Consider the following 15,412-nt stretch of genomic DNA (forward strand, 5'->3'; position numbering starts at 1 on the left):
GAGGTGAATTTGATCCTCTTCTACTCCACCCCAGAAAAAGTGAAAGCTCTAGTTACCTGTTACTTTACTAATAAAGGTTTCCAATTCAAAATATGTGGCATACTTATAAAATAAGTTAAATAGTTGTGGATTAAAGTGGCAAAAAGTTTAAAAAGTAGTTCAGATCTGCTCCTCTCCTTGACCAGCTATAACATTAAAATGCAATCACATTTTATATATAACAACACTCTGAGAGGGGCTACTCTGCATAATCAAACTTTAACTTTGGATACTTAAGTACATTTACTGAAATAACTTATGTACTCTTACATCAAAAAACAGAAAAGCGCCGATCAATTAACACGCAAATCAGGATGAGTTCAGTCAGCTGTCAGCCCCTCTGTGTCCTGGATGAGGTGTTCAGTCAGTCTGCTGACTGTGCCGTTTCTCCACAGGGTCCCTGTCTCTGGAATGGAAACACACATTCCTGTCCTGTTCCTGGATCTCAGCGGTACATCGCTCCTCATCGTCCTCTTCATCTTAATAACCGTCTAATCCGCTTCTATTCCAACGGTCTCACTCTTCTGTCTTGTTTCTGCTCCAGCTGATGATTTTCAGTCCAGTCTGTCAGCCCCACTGGCCGGAGGGCTGGATGCACTGCTCAGTGGGGAGGAGGAGGACGACTTCTTTGACCTTCATATCGTGAAACACTATGATCCAGAGGTAATATAATAATAATAATATCAATACCTTCATTTGGGTTGCACTTATATAAGTAACCATACAAAATGTTCTTATAATGACTAAAGTAAAAGTGCCCAGAAAGAAAGGAAGATGCCGATTTCTTTGACCATGATATTGTGAAACAGTTGGATCCAGAGGTAATTTAATATTAATACATACATTTTTTTAAAGCACTTATCTAAACAAGATTACAAAGTGCTTCACAAAAATATAAAAATAAATAAGATTAAGGGTGTGGATTTGTGAGTTTTCCTCTGTTATATCTCGTCACTTTATTTTCTTTGGCAAATCCCAAATGTACCACCTAGCTGGCAGATCGAGGGCATCCTTTGGCCTCTCATGTTCCTTGCTTGTCTATGTGCTCCTCCAGGTGAAGGTGGAGGCCTCCTGGGACTCGACGGTCCACGACTGCCCCCAGCTGAGCCGCGTGGCGTCGACCGACCAGAGGGTCTACCTGACGGTCAGCGCGGTGGTTCAGCTGAGCCACCCGGCCGACATGCAGCTGGTGCTCAGGAAACGCATCTGCGTCAACGTCACCGGTAGACAGGTGGGTGGCCCCGAGGCATGACGGGTAGGAGCAGTGTGACAAAATGACATTTTTTACTTTTTCTCTCTTAGAAAATAACTTGTCCACTTAAACAGTGATGAGTTCATTTGAGAAAATGCATTTGTGTGGCAGGGTTTTGCTCAGAGCCTGCTGAAGAGGATGTCTCAGCGCAGCACCATCCCAGGCTGCGGCGTCACCTTTGAAATCGTTTCTAACATCCCAGGGGTATGTATCTCACCTCAAAGGTATTTGTTAGAAAGCAATTCAAATTAAATAAAAGTTTAAGTCCTGTGTGCCAGTGTATTTGTCTAATGTCCCCATATTAAAAGGTGAAATCCGTTTTTTAAATTTCATTTCTAACACAAATTCGTCTAGAAATTGACCTCAGTCCATCAAGCGCACGGTGTTTATTGTGCATCAGTGTTTTTTAGTTTTTTTTATGTATCAGCCATAACGCATGCAATGGTCGGACTGTTTGAATGTAGTTTTTTTTTTTTACACAGCATTGTTGAATACTTAATGCTGATTGGCTATGTTCTGTGGTCTTCGCTTTCTAACTAACCGACCAGAGATTAATTCTGTGCCTTGTAATAAATCCACTGTGATGCACGTCAACATTTCATCAGGGATGCTTAGTATTTTGCTGTAATAGGTTGCATAATGTAAATAAATGAAACCCCAGCAGGCGGCATCAGGATCTGGCATTAAGCATTACCCTGCCCCTTTACACCGTGTCCCCCCTACCACAGGACATCCACGGTCCAGAGGACAGGGAGATGCTGGCCAGGCTGGCTGCCAGCACTGAGGACGACCAGTCGGCTGACAGCGAGGCGGCCATAGAGAAATACCTCCGCAGCGTCCTGGCTGTGGAGAACATCCTCACTCTGGACAGACTCAGACAGGTCAGGAAATACCGTTCATGAAACACGTATTGAATCACTTGGTATTCAGCATTATTTACTTCACTCAGAATAAATGAGTGTTCCTTTGATTGATATTTGTCTGAAGCATGAGCACATTGAAAGCTCAGCTGTTTTTTTTTTTGTAAGCTCCTTATTCAATTTTGGAAAAATATCTTCCAGAGCCATTTTCCTTTCCACCTTGCCAGAAAAAGAAACAAATACATCTTATTTATCCACATATTACAAAGCATCCAAATAGAGAAACTGTGATAGTGTTTCCATAAGTCACACAATCAGAAACTTGTGTGTGTGTGTGTGTGTGTGTGTGTGTGTGTGTGTGTGTGTGTGTGTGTGTGTGTGTGTGTGTGTGTGTGTGTGTGTGTGTGTGTGTGTGTGTGTGTGTGTGTGTGTGCGTGTGTGTGTGTAGGAGGTGGCTGTGAGGGAACAGCTGGCAGTCAGAGGAAAAGCTTCCAGACGCTGCCTGAGCTCTCCAAACATCAACCGGGTAAGAGAGTTCAGAGTTCCACTACTACTAACCACAAGATGGACTGAATTGTTTGAGGCTTCTTTGTGTTCGCGTGTTTTGTTTCTTCATGTCTCTCTGATGTTCTGTCTCACTACCATCCTGGCTCTAACCCTCTAACCCTTAAACCAGCTGTCAGCCAGCAGTCTGGATCTCTACTCCTCTACTCACAAGCTCAATGTCTTCAAGGTGAGGCACATGAATCATGTCTACTAATCCTCTCATTTCTATCCGTTTACGTATCAAGTCTCAGTCGTCCAGTTTTATTTTTCATATGAATTTTCTATTTATGTTGTTTTCTGTTTGTTAACTTAAACACTGTATAGTAGGGATCCCAAACAGTGGTACTCAGGGGGTTCTTCTTTGGTTAAAGTCCCACTAATTTGAAAATAATGATTTCTACTTTAGTTACTTAGAATAAAAATATAATGTATATACATATATATATATACATACATATATATACACACATACACATATATATATAGTCAGCACATTATATACATATATATATATATATATATATATATATATATATTATTATAGTATAGCATCTAATCATTATATATATAATATTAGCTAAAAGTAATGGATAAGGTTGCAATGGTTAACTTTAATATATGCATAAACAGTTGGCGAAAAGTAATGTGAATAACTGGGTGTTTAAACAGTAACGGATAACTTTTTGAGTTAGCATTTAACTAATGGAAATTGTTAGCTAAAAGTAATGGATAACTAGTTAACTTAAAATTTAAAAGTAATGGATAACTAGTTAGTTTAAAAGTAACGGATAACTAGTTAGCTTTAAGTAACGGATAACTAGTTAGCTTTAAGTAATGGATAACTAGTTGTTTAAAAGTAATGGATAACTAGTTAGCTAAAAGTAATGGATAAATGGTTAACTTCTTTAGAGGACATCTATCAGTGTTGTTGCAGTTCTTTCTGGTCACCAATAAAAAAAAAAGGGGGTTAAAGGTCACAGATCACTGAGATGCGCCTTTAAGCCACATGTGTATCATCCTCTGGTGTCTGCCTCGTGTCTGTGCAGGGCTGGGAGAGCCACCAGGACCTTTCTTTTGTTCCTCCTTCATCTAGACGCACTCTGCCCAGCTCCATATCCCAGAACCTGAACCCAGAGACAGGTACGTCTAATAAAAGCTTTGTCTTGTAATGGATTCCTTCTGTGGCTTTCTTCCCTTCTATGTTGCCTCTGATGTCACCAGCTCTGTGTTTGCTTTAGCCTGTGGACAACTATTTCTGTCTTTTTGCTCTGAATCTTAATTTGGCACTTTGTTTTCTTCTATGCCAAGGCACCTTAATTTCCCTCTTTCCTTGTTACAAAAATATAATCTGTTCCTGCTTTCCATCTGCCTTTGTTTTTTTAATCGCTGCTCCTCTTCTCTTCCTCTCTCTTCCTCTCTTCCATCGCCATCAGTGCATTCAGGCTTTGCTGCCTCTTATCTCCCTCCAGTAAAGGCCGTACCCAAGCTGCTGAAGTCGCTGCTACCTGGTGGGAGGGAAGATTGTCGGGACCAGACAGCTGTCCATCATCAGCAGGTACACTCTTTCAGCCAGCTCACTCTGGATTTAAGCCTGTGTTCTGCACACTGTTTTATCAGGGATTTAAAGTTTACATGCATCACTGCAGCATGAATCTAAATATCCCCTCTACTCATCAGCAGCTAGTCCTATTTCTCCTGTTGCCATGGAAACAGAGCTTGTGTAGATGAAAAACACAAGTAATAAACAGATAGTGTGTAAATGCCTCAGTGCCCAAGATGAGTGCTTTTCAGAAGTTTGCAAAGACAGAGGTGATAAACTTAATCATGAACAAGGAATAAAAATGTGCTTTCATCTAGACCTCGTGTGTGTGTGTGTGTGTGTGTGTGTGTGTGTGTGTGTGTGTGTGTGTGTGTGTGTGTGTGTGTGTGTGTGTGTGTGTGTGTGTGTGTGTGTGTGTGTGTGTGTGTGTGTGTGTGTGTGTGTGTGTGTGTGTGTGTGTGTGTGTGTTAAAAACTAGTTTCAAAAATATGAGGCACATTACTGGTTTATGAACTGAATATAATGAAACTAGAAACAACCCATCTTCAGATAGAGCAGTCAACCTGCAAATAAAATATGAAAATGAATCATCCAGCTAAGTTGTACTGCTTGTAAAAAAAAAACAAGAAATCCCTATTAACAGAATAAATGAATACCACTCATTATTGTGTTTTGGTACTGTTTAAATATTCAAGTAAACTTAAGATGGAAATATTCCAGGCCTTGTCATAAGGACAAACTTAACCGTCGTTCAGAGCCATGACACTTTGACACTCGGTTCTGTGATTGACGTGCTGTATAACGTGTGTGATCAGAGCAGAAGCTCCACAAACAGCCTCCACTGAGACAAGCACTCTGCGTGTAGAGGAGGGTTAATTAGGAGCAGGTGAACCACGCCGCTCCTGCTCCTTCACCGCCTTCCACATCCACTGATCTCCAATCACGTGCCAATCTAGAACCTGGAAGTCTGCGGCTTCTCGTTGCAGCCGAACACTACGGCGTCTGATTCCACTGATTGGCGCCTCGAGCCTCGGAGGGGAAGCTAATCAGGGAAATCGTGTGCCGCTGTGTTTTGGTGGAATGGAAACCCGTCGGAGCCTTGTTGGTGCATTGTTTGAGGCCGTCGCTCTAATGAGCGCTTCAGCTCCCCCGTGCATGCCGCAGATGTTTAGAAAGGTCAACACAGAAACAAAAGACTGAGTTTTGAAAACATGATCAGGCTGTGGAGGTGTCGGTAAATCCGATAAGTGGTTGATTGTAACCCTGATCTCAACACCTCGCTGAAAAACAATCAGTGCAGTGTATAGATTGCCTTTCATGACTTTTTATGTGACTTGAACTTGCCCTCAATGGTTTGAAATTTGCCGTGGACATGATCCAACATACTATACATAGATCTGGCTACATTTCTTGTTCCTTCATCACCTTTTTAATGAAAACACAACGTACATCTGTCCATATTAAAATACCAAGAGCCAGAGGCCCCTCATGTGTTGTGTTGACTTGCAGGGCTACTGTCCCGAGCCAGAGAGGGACAGGATAGACGTGTTTGACCTGCTCTCTGATGGTGGACACCTCGTCCCTGTAGGTCGTCGTCCTGCTCCGAGCCACATAACAAAGAGACCCAAATCAAATCACTCAATTTCTGATCACGAGTCTGAAAAATGAGGTGTTAATTCCCCCCAGAGTGACGCATGAGAGTCAAACAATCATCCTGATTAATATCCCCAGTCAAACAATTGTCTTGATTTATTAAACATCTTAAAATATCTCAAGATATAAGAACCTCATCAAAAACTAAGGAAAAAAAGCTAAGAACTAATCACACACAATATTGAATCAGCTGGCAGATCATATTGAGTGGTAAAGAGGTGACTAGCATACTGAATAGGGATTAATGAATGTGGGTGCAATTATAATTATGGTGCAATTACCCTGATTGTTTTTACCAGTTTATCATGATTATTTGTCTGAGTGATCTGATGAACAAATATTTTCATTGCACTTTTTGCAACTCGTATCAACATCTTGACTGCTGATCACTACAATGGAATTTCCTCTAATATATTGTTGTACATTTAGGGAGTTAATGCCGTGATGACACATTTCTGTGCGGTCCTAATATATTGTAACAGATGGCTAACTGGACTAGTTGGTTATTCTAGTTTAGTATTCTCAGAGAAAGCAGGATGTTCAGCCTCCAGTATCTGTCATCTTTTTACTGTTGTAGATACATTTGTTTTCACAAGCTTAATATTTCCCTCACAGCGGCTAATCACTTCATGCACTCTGTCTACTGAACAGGTTTTGGAAATACAGCCTTATATCGATATCTAATCCCCAGGTGGAACCGGACTGAAATGACACAGACTTGCTTGTGATCGCATCGTAAAATCAGCTCGACAAGCTTTCAGCGCCGATTTGCAGATTTAAGATTGTTTTATTTGAAATGTTGCTAAATGAACATTCCCCTTCTGTCGCAGAGCGTGCCTCGCATCATGGTGCAGTCGGCCAGTGTTGAAGAGGGCTTGAGCAAACATCAGCAGCCGGTAAGTTCTCCGAACCCAGATGGTGTTGTAGGTATCTATTTGTCCCAGGAACAATACAGGGACGTCAAGTACTTTTATCTATATGATGTGGCAATACCATGAGGTTGTAATCTTGGGCAAAAATATTTTTTTCTTAGCGGGGAACTGTTGAATCCAAAAAAACAACAACACTTTTCTCAACAATATTACTCTGGATCTGTCTGTTGCATAAATGGATGGTGCTTAAAGTTGAAGAACTGTTACAATTATTCTGCTTTTATTGTATTCTTTATTGCTTATTAAATTATTGTATTGTATTCCATTTCGGAATGAGGGTTTTTGGTTTATGGGATGGGTGTCTGTAATTTTTGTTATTAGTATAATTATTTTTGTACTTGTGTGTGACATGTCTCAAGGACACTTTACAAATTTAAAACTTAAAACAAGGGCAAACAATGACATGTCTTTTCTCATTGTAAACAATGAGAGCGACCATTAAGTAGCTTCACTTAGATTCACTGTTATGTGTAGCATTATGTTGTCAATACGAGTTGGTAGAGATGCAGAGCTGGTTGATGCTATAATCAATATTTTTATATTAACAATGGATCAAAAGACTTCTTGTAATGTGAAATGCTGAACCCATTAGAATTATTCTAAACGCCCTTCTTTACCGTTCTGGTTCACTCTCACTGCTCTCCTCAACACTGTTTTCAGCAGCAGCCAGCAGCCTGTATCAGTGAAAACAGTTTGGATAAATCAGCTGTTCGCTCCATGGTCAGCACCAAACAACAGACAGAACAAGTTAGCAACTAGCATGTGAACATAGTGGAGCATTTAACAGCTTAAGAGCCAGATATTTCCCTCAGGAGATTGGTAGAGAGCAAAGCATTTGCCAGCTGGACACAACTCCAAATAAATAATGTATCTTTGTATCTGCTGGATGTGTTAAAAAAACAAACAGCAAATGTCCCCTGCCCCTCTAAAATGTAAAGGGTATGTCAGTGCTGTCTTTACACATTTGTTTTTGTGGCCATAAAATAAGGGTGCATTCAAATCAGTGATTGAGACCAATTGTACAGTAATGTTATACCTTAAGGCTAAAAAAGTGTTTCCTTAAGGCTGTATAATAAACCCAGTTTAATCTGTGATTTTGGCCTAAAGGAGAACAATCTGACTTAAAAATATAAAAGATCAGTGTGAGTCTATTTCTAAGTAACTGTTAGAATAAGACTTTGGAAATTGACATTTTCAGGCAGGAATTGAGCCTTCTGCTGCTTTTTGAGTCACCAATACCTTCGTTGCCATGGTTTCTCTTAGGTTCCTATTGAGGAAATCAGTCCTCCCGATTTCCAAGCCGAGAGCCCCAGATCCGTGCCCCTCCCACCGCCAATCATCCCGGAGACAGAAGAGTCCGCCCCCAGCCCGGTGAGTGAAGCATCGAGTGGATACATGTCGACCAGAATATCTACAGCAGCGCTGTCAGACGTCTACACGCTGAGCTGGGACCTGCCTGTGTCGCCCAGCAGCAGAACCAACGGCTATGCGGGGGTGCCAGAGGAAGAGGAAGAGGAAGAGGACATTGAAGTGACACAATATGACACATACTCTGAGTTTCTTCACGTGGACCAATCAGAGCCTCAGGAGTCACTGCTGGTTTTGGATGATGAGGCAGCTGAAGAGAGGACTGACACGCCACCCGCAAAACCAGACGACACTCCGTCGGATTCGTACCTGGGTCAAGAACCAAATCAGTCTCTGCCGGTCCAGTTGATGGAGCAAGGAGAGCCTGATTCAGTTGCAGAATCAGACTTGCTATGCCAGACCAAACCAAAGCAAGACTCAGCAACTGACCCTATTGGATCAGAGCAATTAGACGATTCAGAGCCACCTGAAGATTCATTGTTAGTACAAGAGAAAGAAACCAAGCAGACAGAATGTTCACAAACAGACCCCTCAAAACCAGAAACCCTTCTGACAGAAGAACTCGAGCTAGATGCCACAGACAAGACAGAATCTGAGCTGTCTGTACAAGATGATCAAAGTCAGTCTGAAACAATCGTCCCACAGCTGCCCAAACGAGACCAAACGACCTTCAACAGTGCTCAAGATCCAGCTCCAGAATTGGTCCCAGTTGAGTCTGAAGTCTTGGTCACAGCTCCTGCCCCATCTGAAGAGATGGTTCTTCTAGCTTCGTCCAAAGAACAAGCCACTTCTGAGGCCTCAAACCCAAGTGGCATCTGCATGCCGACTTCACCTTCAACCGTAGATGAAGTCCAACAGGAAACAACTGTCAACGCATCAAAGAAAGCCGCCTCAGCCCCAGCTCCTTCTCCGCCCAGTGTTCAGATCCTCAAACCCGATGCCTTGGTGGCAAACCCCTTTAAGATCCAGAAAGTGAAGTCTTCAGACCTCAAGTCCTTCCAGCGTATTGTGGGCGAGGAGGAGGAGGAAAAGCCTTCACAGGAGGACGGAGCCAGCAGCCCCAGGGCAGGACTCAACCTCTCCGTGCCGATGGGAAGCCTGGAAATTATCTCCGACTGTGAGGAAGGAGATGCGGCGGCAGTTCTTCCCGACTGGCTGAAAGAAGGGGAGTTTGTGACTGTGGGGAACAACAAGAGCGGCACCGTACGGTACGTTGGACCCACAGATTTTGCAGAAGGTGCCTGGGTGGGTGTGGAACTGGAGGTACCGGCAGGTGAGCAGAACGGCAACCAATCCTGTTTCTTCTTGATGCATTCTACTTAGCTCTATCACCACTCTGATCTCAAACGTACCTTTCTCTGTCTTTCCTCCAGGAAAGAATGACGGTTCAGTGGGAGGCAAGCACTACTTCCACTGTAACCCCGGTTACGGCGTGCTGGTAAGGCCGGACAGGGTGAGCAGGGCCGGCGGCAAGCGGCGCCGGCAACAGCAAAAGCGCCGTAGTGCCAACTTGTCTGGATCCAGCCCGAACCTGGCGGCACTTACCGCTCTGGCCAAAGGCGAAGGTGGAGGGGCATCGACCGGCCGACACAGAGGAGAGAACCGCAAGTCTTGGAATACTTGAGAGGCCCAGAATCTGCTTAATGGCTGACTATCAGACACCCGCATGCTGCAGCTGGTTGACGTGATTATAGGGTAAGCTTTAAGAAAGAGTGACAACACGCTTTTATTTGGGCTGATCGACTTCAGGCTTCACTGCATCTGGTCCTTTACTGTAAGTTTGGGCGACAAACGATGATTCAGTCCACACTGCTCTGTTGGGTGAGGGAACCCTCTCACCCGTCGCATGTAAGGACTGTAGCATACCTAATTTACTTAGACATTGAAATCTACAAGAAACTACTGTTTTATCAGAAAATGACAATGATTTTTAAGTGTGTCGATGCAAAAATACAATTTTCTCAGTGATTCATTTCAAAGGACTCGGCACATCTTTTCTTTAAAAATAGGTTTTTCACCTGCCAGGCAAAAGACTGTTAAACAAATCTAAAGTTCACTGGATAACTTAACACCGTGAGACTCCAAAGGTTACACGACACCTTCATGTGCTCGTATTTCTACTGTTTATGATGTATCACACAGCTGCATGTATTGGATTGACTTCCGACATTGTTTTAAACCTCTCGGTGTCGTTAATTTTATTTGCGTGCCTTTTAAAAAAAATATTACGACTACTACTTCGATGTGCCTTAGTGAAATACCACCAACCTGCTGTAGACGGTTTAAAAACTGTTTAACTGGAGCTTATTTTGGCTCTTGAATGTGTAATCTACTGTTTTAGAAAGGAAAAAAAAACTTGCACTCACTTTTTGACAAATTCTACTGACATTTTGCAACTTTTTTAATCAACTTATGTGTCAATTGATTGGAAGTGACCTCTTTTAAATAGAATATTTTGGGGATATTTCTTTTCCACTAGAAACTTTTGAATTATACTGTGTGCATGGGGATACTTGAGTGATTATGGTATTAATTTTTGTGATTATGGTATTAATTTTTGTCTGTTAAACAAGATATTTTATACCATGCCTGAATGCTTATTTATTTAAAGAAGACATGATATTGATGGTGAGAAGCAAAATCACCTTTTTATATTGTTGAATAAATTTCATTCTGCTCTTGTCAATGTGTGATCGATTTGTGAACAGATTTGCGGCCGACAAGATGGTGAACCCAGGAAAAGTCTCATTGATATAGCTTTATTCTCTTGTACATTATATATATATATGTATATATATATATATCATACTAAAATAAACACAAGTTAAAAAAATGAACAAAGAAACTGTACAAAAAATGTATATATACTACATCTTAATTACAGAACAGTCTACTGTCCAAAAAAGGCACTAAATTGTGAAATGGGCAATACAGTAATTTTGAACTTAACTAGAGTTGAGATTGATACAACAGCATTCAGTCCTCTTTTGCAGAGCTGTACTGAGATGAAGTGGATGGTGTTTGCACTGGGGACACGGAAGGACATGTAGACATGTTGACCCTGACACACCACGAGAGGACGCCCCCTCAGAGTAAGCACTACCACTGGAGAACGCACCACGTCGGACGGGGACGGCCTGTCTCAGGTTTCAGTACCTTTACAGATACACTTTTCTCTGGGAAAAGCAACAAATCTTCTTGAGCACCTGAGGGTTCTTTCTTCCACCCCGGCAAAAACATTTCTGTCAAGCTTGAATGGCCATACAAAATACTGCTGGATTGAAAACTTGAACTCGCCAATTGGGCCGTGGAATCTCTCACACAATAAGGCAATTCATTTAAAAGTGTCTTATAGTGAGAGAATAATCTCTAAACGCACTCTGTGTCTTCTTCTTCCAATCCACGCACCACTTATTTGACTATTTCTAAACACACAATACTCTGAATGGGGAGAGAATGTCACACCAAACTCCATAGGAAAAAGAGGTTTGGTCAATTTCAAATGGCGTTTTGTCAACATACACTCGGCAGAGGTTCATACTATATTAAAAACTATAATGTGCGTGATCTAAAAGGACATATTTATTTCATTAAAGTGTAATGAGAGGGAACCTCTACTAACTGTTCCACCGCAGAACAGCATGCTGGGTACAGCTCCCCCGCTGTTATTCGCTACAATATTAACGCTGCCCATACTTTTTACTTTTAGGTCATACTGCAGCTGCCCTGGCAAAGTATACATACTTACAGTAGGGACATAATACTTTGTCATAACATTACAACTTGCCCTTTGACCCTCATGAATTTGCGGGGCAGAGGATTATTGGTCAGATTAGCCAGAAAAGCTTGCTGTCTTGCATAATGCAAAATGCGAGTGGATGCAGTGGGACGTCCAGGTACTTTTGGGCATACTGCGTTTGACATCCTACGCAATGGGACATACTCAAACTTTTTCTGGCATACTGAATAATATAGAAGTATGGGTACTGGAACGGGCAGTAACTGTTACACCTCTGAACAGCATGCTGGGTACAGCTCAATCTCGGATATTTGAAAAGAGCTGATATCTACGGGACAAGTAATTTTCTTAAAAATTGTTCATCCGATCAACTTCACACTTGGCGGGTGTATTGCTGAGGAGACAAAGGAAGCGCAGGGTCGAGTGTGAAGTTGTTTGGGTGAGCGGTTCTCGAGAAAGCGGGCACTGCCCTAGTGACGAGAACTTCAATAGTATGGCAACAAGATGGAACTCTGCATTATAATTTCATACAAATCTAACTGGAGGCGGTCTCTAGTTATAAATAATGTACTTGTAGTATTCATTATAGATGGAACTACTTCTCTCTACTACATTTCACTATGGAGTTTGGTGTGGCGTTGTTTCAGGGATAGAACAGCACATACTGGAGCTTTGATCTAAAATGATACGGTGCTGTACTGAAATGGTTTTTTTCACACCAGCCCGTCACAGCATACTGGACATTTGTCATCTTTTAAGGAAGGGAAGGTTACATTTTTAGCTTCGTCAACAGCAATTCTTATTCTAAATAAGGTGCATCATTTTCATCTTTCACTAAACAGCTTACTACCTCCGACAAAAACAGGGGGGGGGACTGTTGTTCAGTCAAATAAGGGATGACACGAAAGAAAAAAAAAAAAAAAAAAAAAAAAAGGTGATTAATTTAACAATAACAGCATGTTTCATTTCAAAACATATGTCATTCTTTTTTTGTACATTACCATAAAAAATGAGTATAAATACATATTGTTTTTATCTATCAACCTTTTCTTTTTGAAACACAGTTCCCAGTACCGAGTCCCTGTATTCACAGCTTCGTATACCCAGAAGCGGTAGATTTAAATAGCTTTACTAGACTACAGCCCAGGGCTGGGAGCTGTTCTACAAGCAGGATCCAGAATATATGGAACCCCATTAATGTCCATATTTGACTATTGAAAACATGAGGCATTACATGAGAGTTTCCGGAAAACTGCTTAGTAGAATATTTCCCAGTTCTCCAGAACCATCACTAAGGCAGGGGTTCCCTTTAAAGCAATAGTTTGAGATTTTGAGAAATACGCTCATTTGCCTTTTTGCCGAGAGTGAGATGAGAAGAACGATACCACTCATCCCTGTATGCTAGATACAGTTGCAGGGAGGAGACCGTTAGCTTAGCTTAGCATAGCCACTGAAAGCAGGCGAAAGTTTCTAGCCTGGCTCTGTCCGAAAGTGATTATATCTTCCAGCTAGCGCCTTAAAGCTCACTAATCAACACCTTATATCGCCTGCAGAAGTATAAAAAGGGTTTTCAGCGCATAACCATCTACTTGTCTTTTTTAAACTTCATTTATTTTGTATGGCTTTAAGTAGACGAAATATAAAGGGTTAAATAGTGAGCTTTAGCGGTGCTAGCAGGCATTTTTTCAATCTTTGGATTCAGGCTAACCGTAGCTGAGCTAAGCTAACTGTCTCCTGGCTCTAGCTTCATATTAAGCGTACAGACAGAACAAGTTTCTCCGCTCAAAGATGGTTTTGGAAAAGTTCCACCTTGGGCAAAAAAAAAAAAGAAGAGAAGATTATTTCCAATATCGCCACTTTAAATGTCTTTGATTCCTTTCAAAGTGGTGCTTTTACCTTTTGAGGCTATATAGATGAAATAAAAGTAAAAAATCTGCTCAGAAGTTCTGATATTCTTAACCGTTTCCAGTGTGGATTTAGTCTAATTTGATACCACCGATATTTAAAAAACAATTTCTTCTGAAAGCACATTCTTTAGGCTATTATAAAGAGGCAGCGTCACAGAACAAGTAGTAAATAGCTTAGGGGTAATTTCTCATTATACTTCTGGCTGCTAATACCTATCTTTACCGACACAGGCCTGCTGTAGTGTCCAGCCCACATACGAGAGGCTTCGCTGTGCGTGAGAAACGACCTACGGACGCCAGAGGAGTTCGTAGAAATCGCTTTGATCTGAAGACGCCGTTTCGCGTTCATCCAGTCTCAGCTCAGCCTCTTCGCCCCGAGCGTCTTTTCCTTTGGCATGGATGACATTAAAAAAAACAAAGCACAATTCCCCTTATCGGATAGCTTAAGTTTGCTTGATTATCACATTGACCCTAAATTTGATTCTCGTATCCTCGAGTACTTAACGATAGTGTCACTGGGAAGCTAAATACCAAGGCAAGATGATTGTATATCCAGTCGCCACTTGGGTTAAAACACAGAGGGAAATGCAGGTGAAGGAACTAAAACTACTGCTGCTGTTGGATATAAACCTTAACATTGATTTTGACTTTTAAGTATACATTAGTGCATACTTAAAAGTTCTTGTGGTCAGGGAGAGAAAAAAAAACAAAAGAACTTGAAAACCTGCTGTATACTGCAAAAAAGTAAAGATGCAGTTGTTAAGGCCAGCCTCAAGGTTTTAGGCTACTTTTTTATAGAGGTTTTCATCCAACAGCAGGTGGACTGTAGGAACCAAGAAGCCACTCCACTGAGGACTACAGAGGAAAGAAGTTCGTCTGCTGATATGATCCTCTCTGATGATCCGTCCAGAGAGGGAGAGAAGGAAAACTCTCACCATCAGTCTTTACCCAGACAATAGCTGGAGGCCGCTCCTCCGACAAACTGCACGATGAAGAAGGTGAATCTTGAGGGGTACGTAGGTAGGTAGAGTGTGGCTGAGAACCATAAGAACCATATATATATTTATATATATATATATATATATATATCTTATATATCATATATATATATGATATATACAGTACACATTATTATTCTGAGGTTGACGGTGAGGTGAGATAAACTGAGGGTCGGCTCAGACAACCAGGCTGGACCTGGAGAGGGAAGAGAGGAGGTATCCTGTGAGGAGAGAGCATGTTCGAGGGGGTGGGGGTTGGGAGTTCAGAGAGAGACAGACCAGGGCCATCGTTTTTTTGGGGGGGGTCGGGGTTTAAAAGGCCTGGATTGCCCCCTTTTATCCTTTCCGTGGAACGTTTTCATCGAGATCGGAGGACGTGTGGTGATCTGGTGCCGCCAGCTGTGTCAGTACATTGGGGGGGGGGATTACTGTTTACATGGACTTTGCAGGTGGAGGGGAGTTGAGGGGGAAAGGGGAGAGAAAGAAGGAACAGCTGGCAAGGGATGGCTGAGGGCCAGATTCACAAGTTTTACTAAGTATCATTATTTTGGTCTCTATTTTTTTTTTTTTTTTTTTTT

General features: G+C 41.8%; 1 protein-coding gene across 6 annotated transcripts in view; it reads left to right on the top strand.

Moving 5' to 3' along the window:
* Positions 1-10,861, top strand: part of LOC129106815 (kinesin-like protein KIF13B) — a 36,996-nt gene extending 26,135 nt beyond the window's left edge. For 2 of the 6 annotated variants that reach the window (XM_054618045.1, XM_054618046.1), the window contains exons 31-42: positions 435-490; positions 584-702; positions 1,094-1,270; positions 1,403-1,495; positions 2,020-2,172; positions 2,600-2,677; positions 2,828-2,884; positions 3,744-3,837; positions 4,131-4,252; positions 6,721-6,786; positions 8,086-9,463; positions 9,564-10,861. In XM_054618045.1, coding sequence (XP_054474020.1) covers positions 435-490; positions 584-702; positions 1,094-1,270; positions 1,403-1,495; positions 2,020-2,172; positions 2,600-2,677; positions 2,828-2,884; positions 3,744-3,837; positions 4,131-4,252; positions 6,721-6,786; positions 8,086-9,463; positions 9,564-9,814 — 2,644 coding nt within the window. In that variant the 3' untranslated portion in view covers positions 9,815-10,861. Of the gene's footprint in view, positions 1-434; positions 491-583; positions 703-1,093; positions 1,271-1,402; positions 1,496-2,019; positions 2,173-2,599; positions 2,678-2,827; positions 2,885-3,743; positions 3,838-4,130; positions 4,253-6,720; positions 6,787-8,085; positions 9,464-9,563 lie in introns of those variants that run through there. The other 4 variants (XM_054618048.1, XM_054618050.1, XM_054618049.1 and 1 more) reach the window with 4 other exon arrangements.
* The last annotated feature ends 4,551 nt before the right edge of the window (positions 10,862-15,412 follow it).

Source organism: Anoplopoma fimbria, chromosome 18 (genome assembly GCF_027596085.1).
Source record: "Anoplopoma fimbria isolate UVic2021 breed Golden Eagle Sablefish chromosome 18, Afim_UVic_2022, whole genome shotgun sequence".
Classification (NCBI taxonomy): Eukaryota; Metazoa; Chordata; class Actinopteri; order Perciformes; family Anoplopomatidae; genus Anoplopoma; species Anoplopoma fimbria.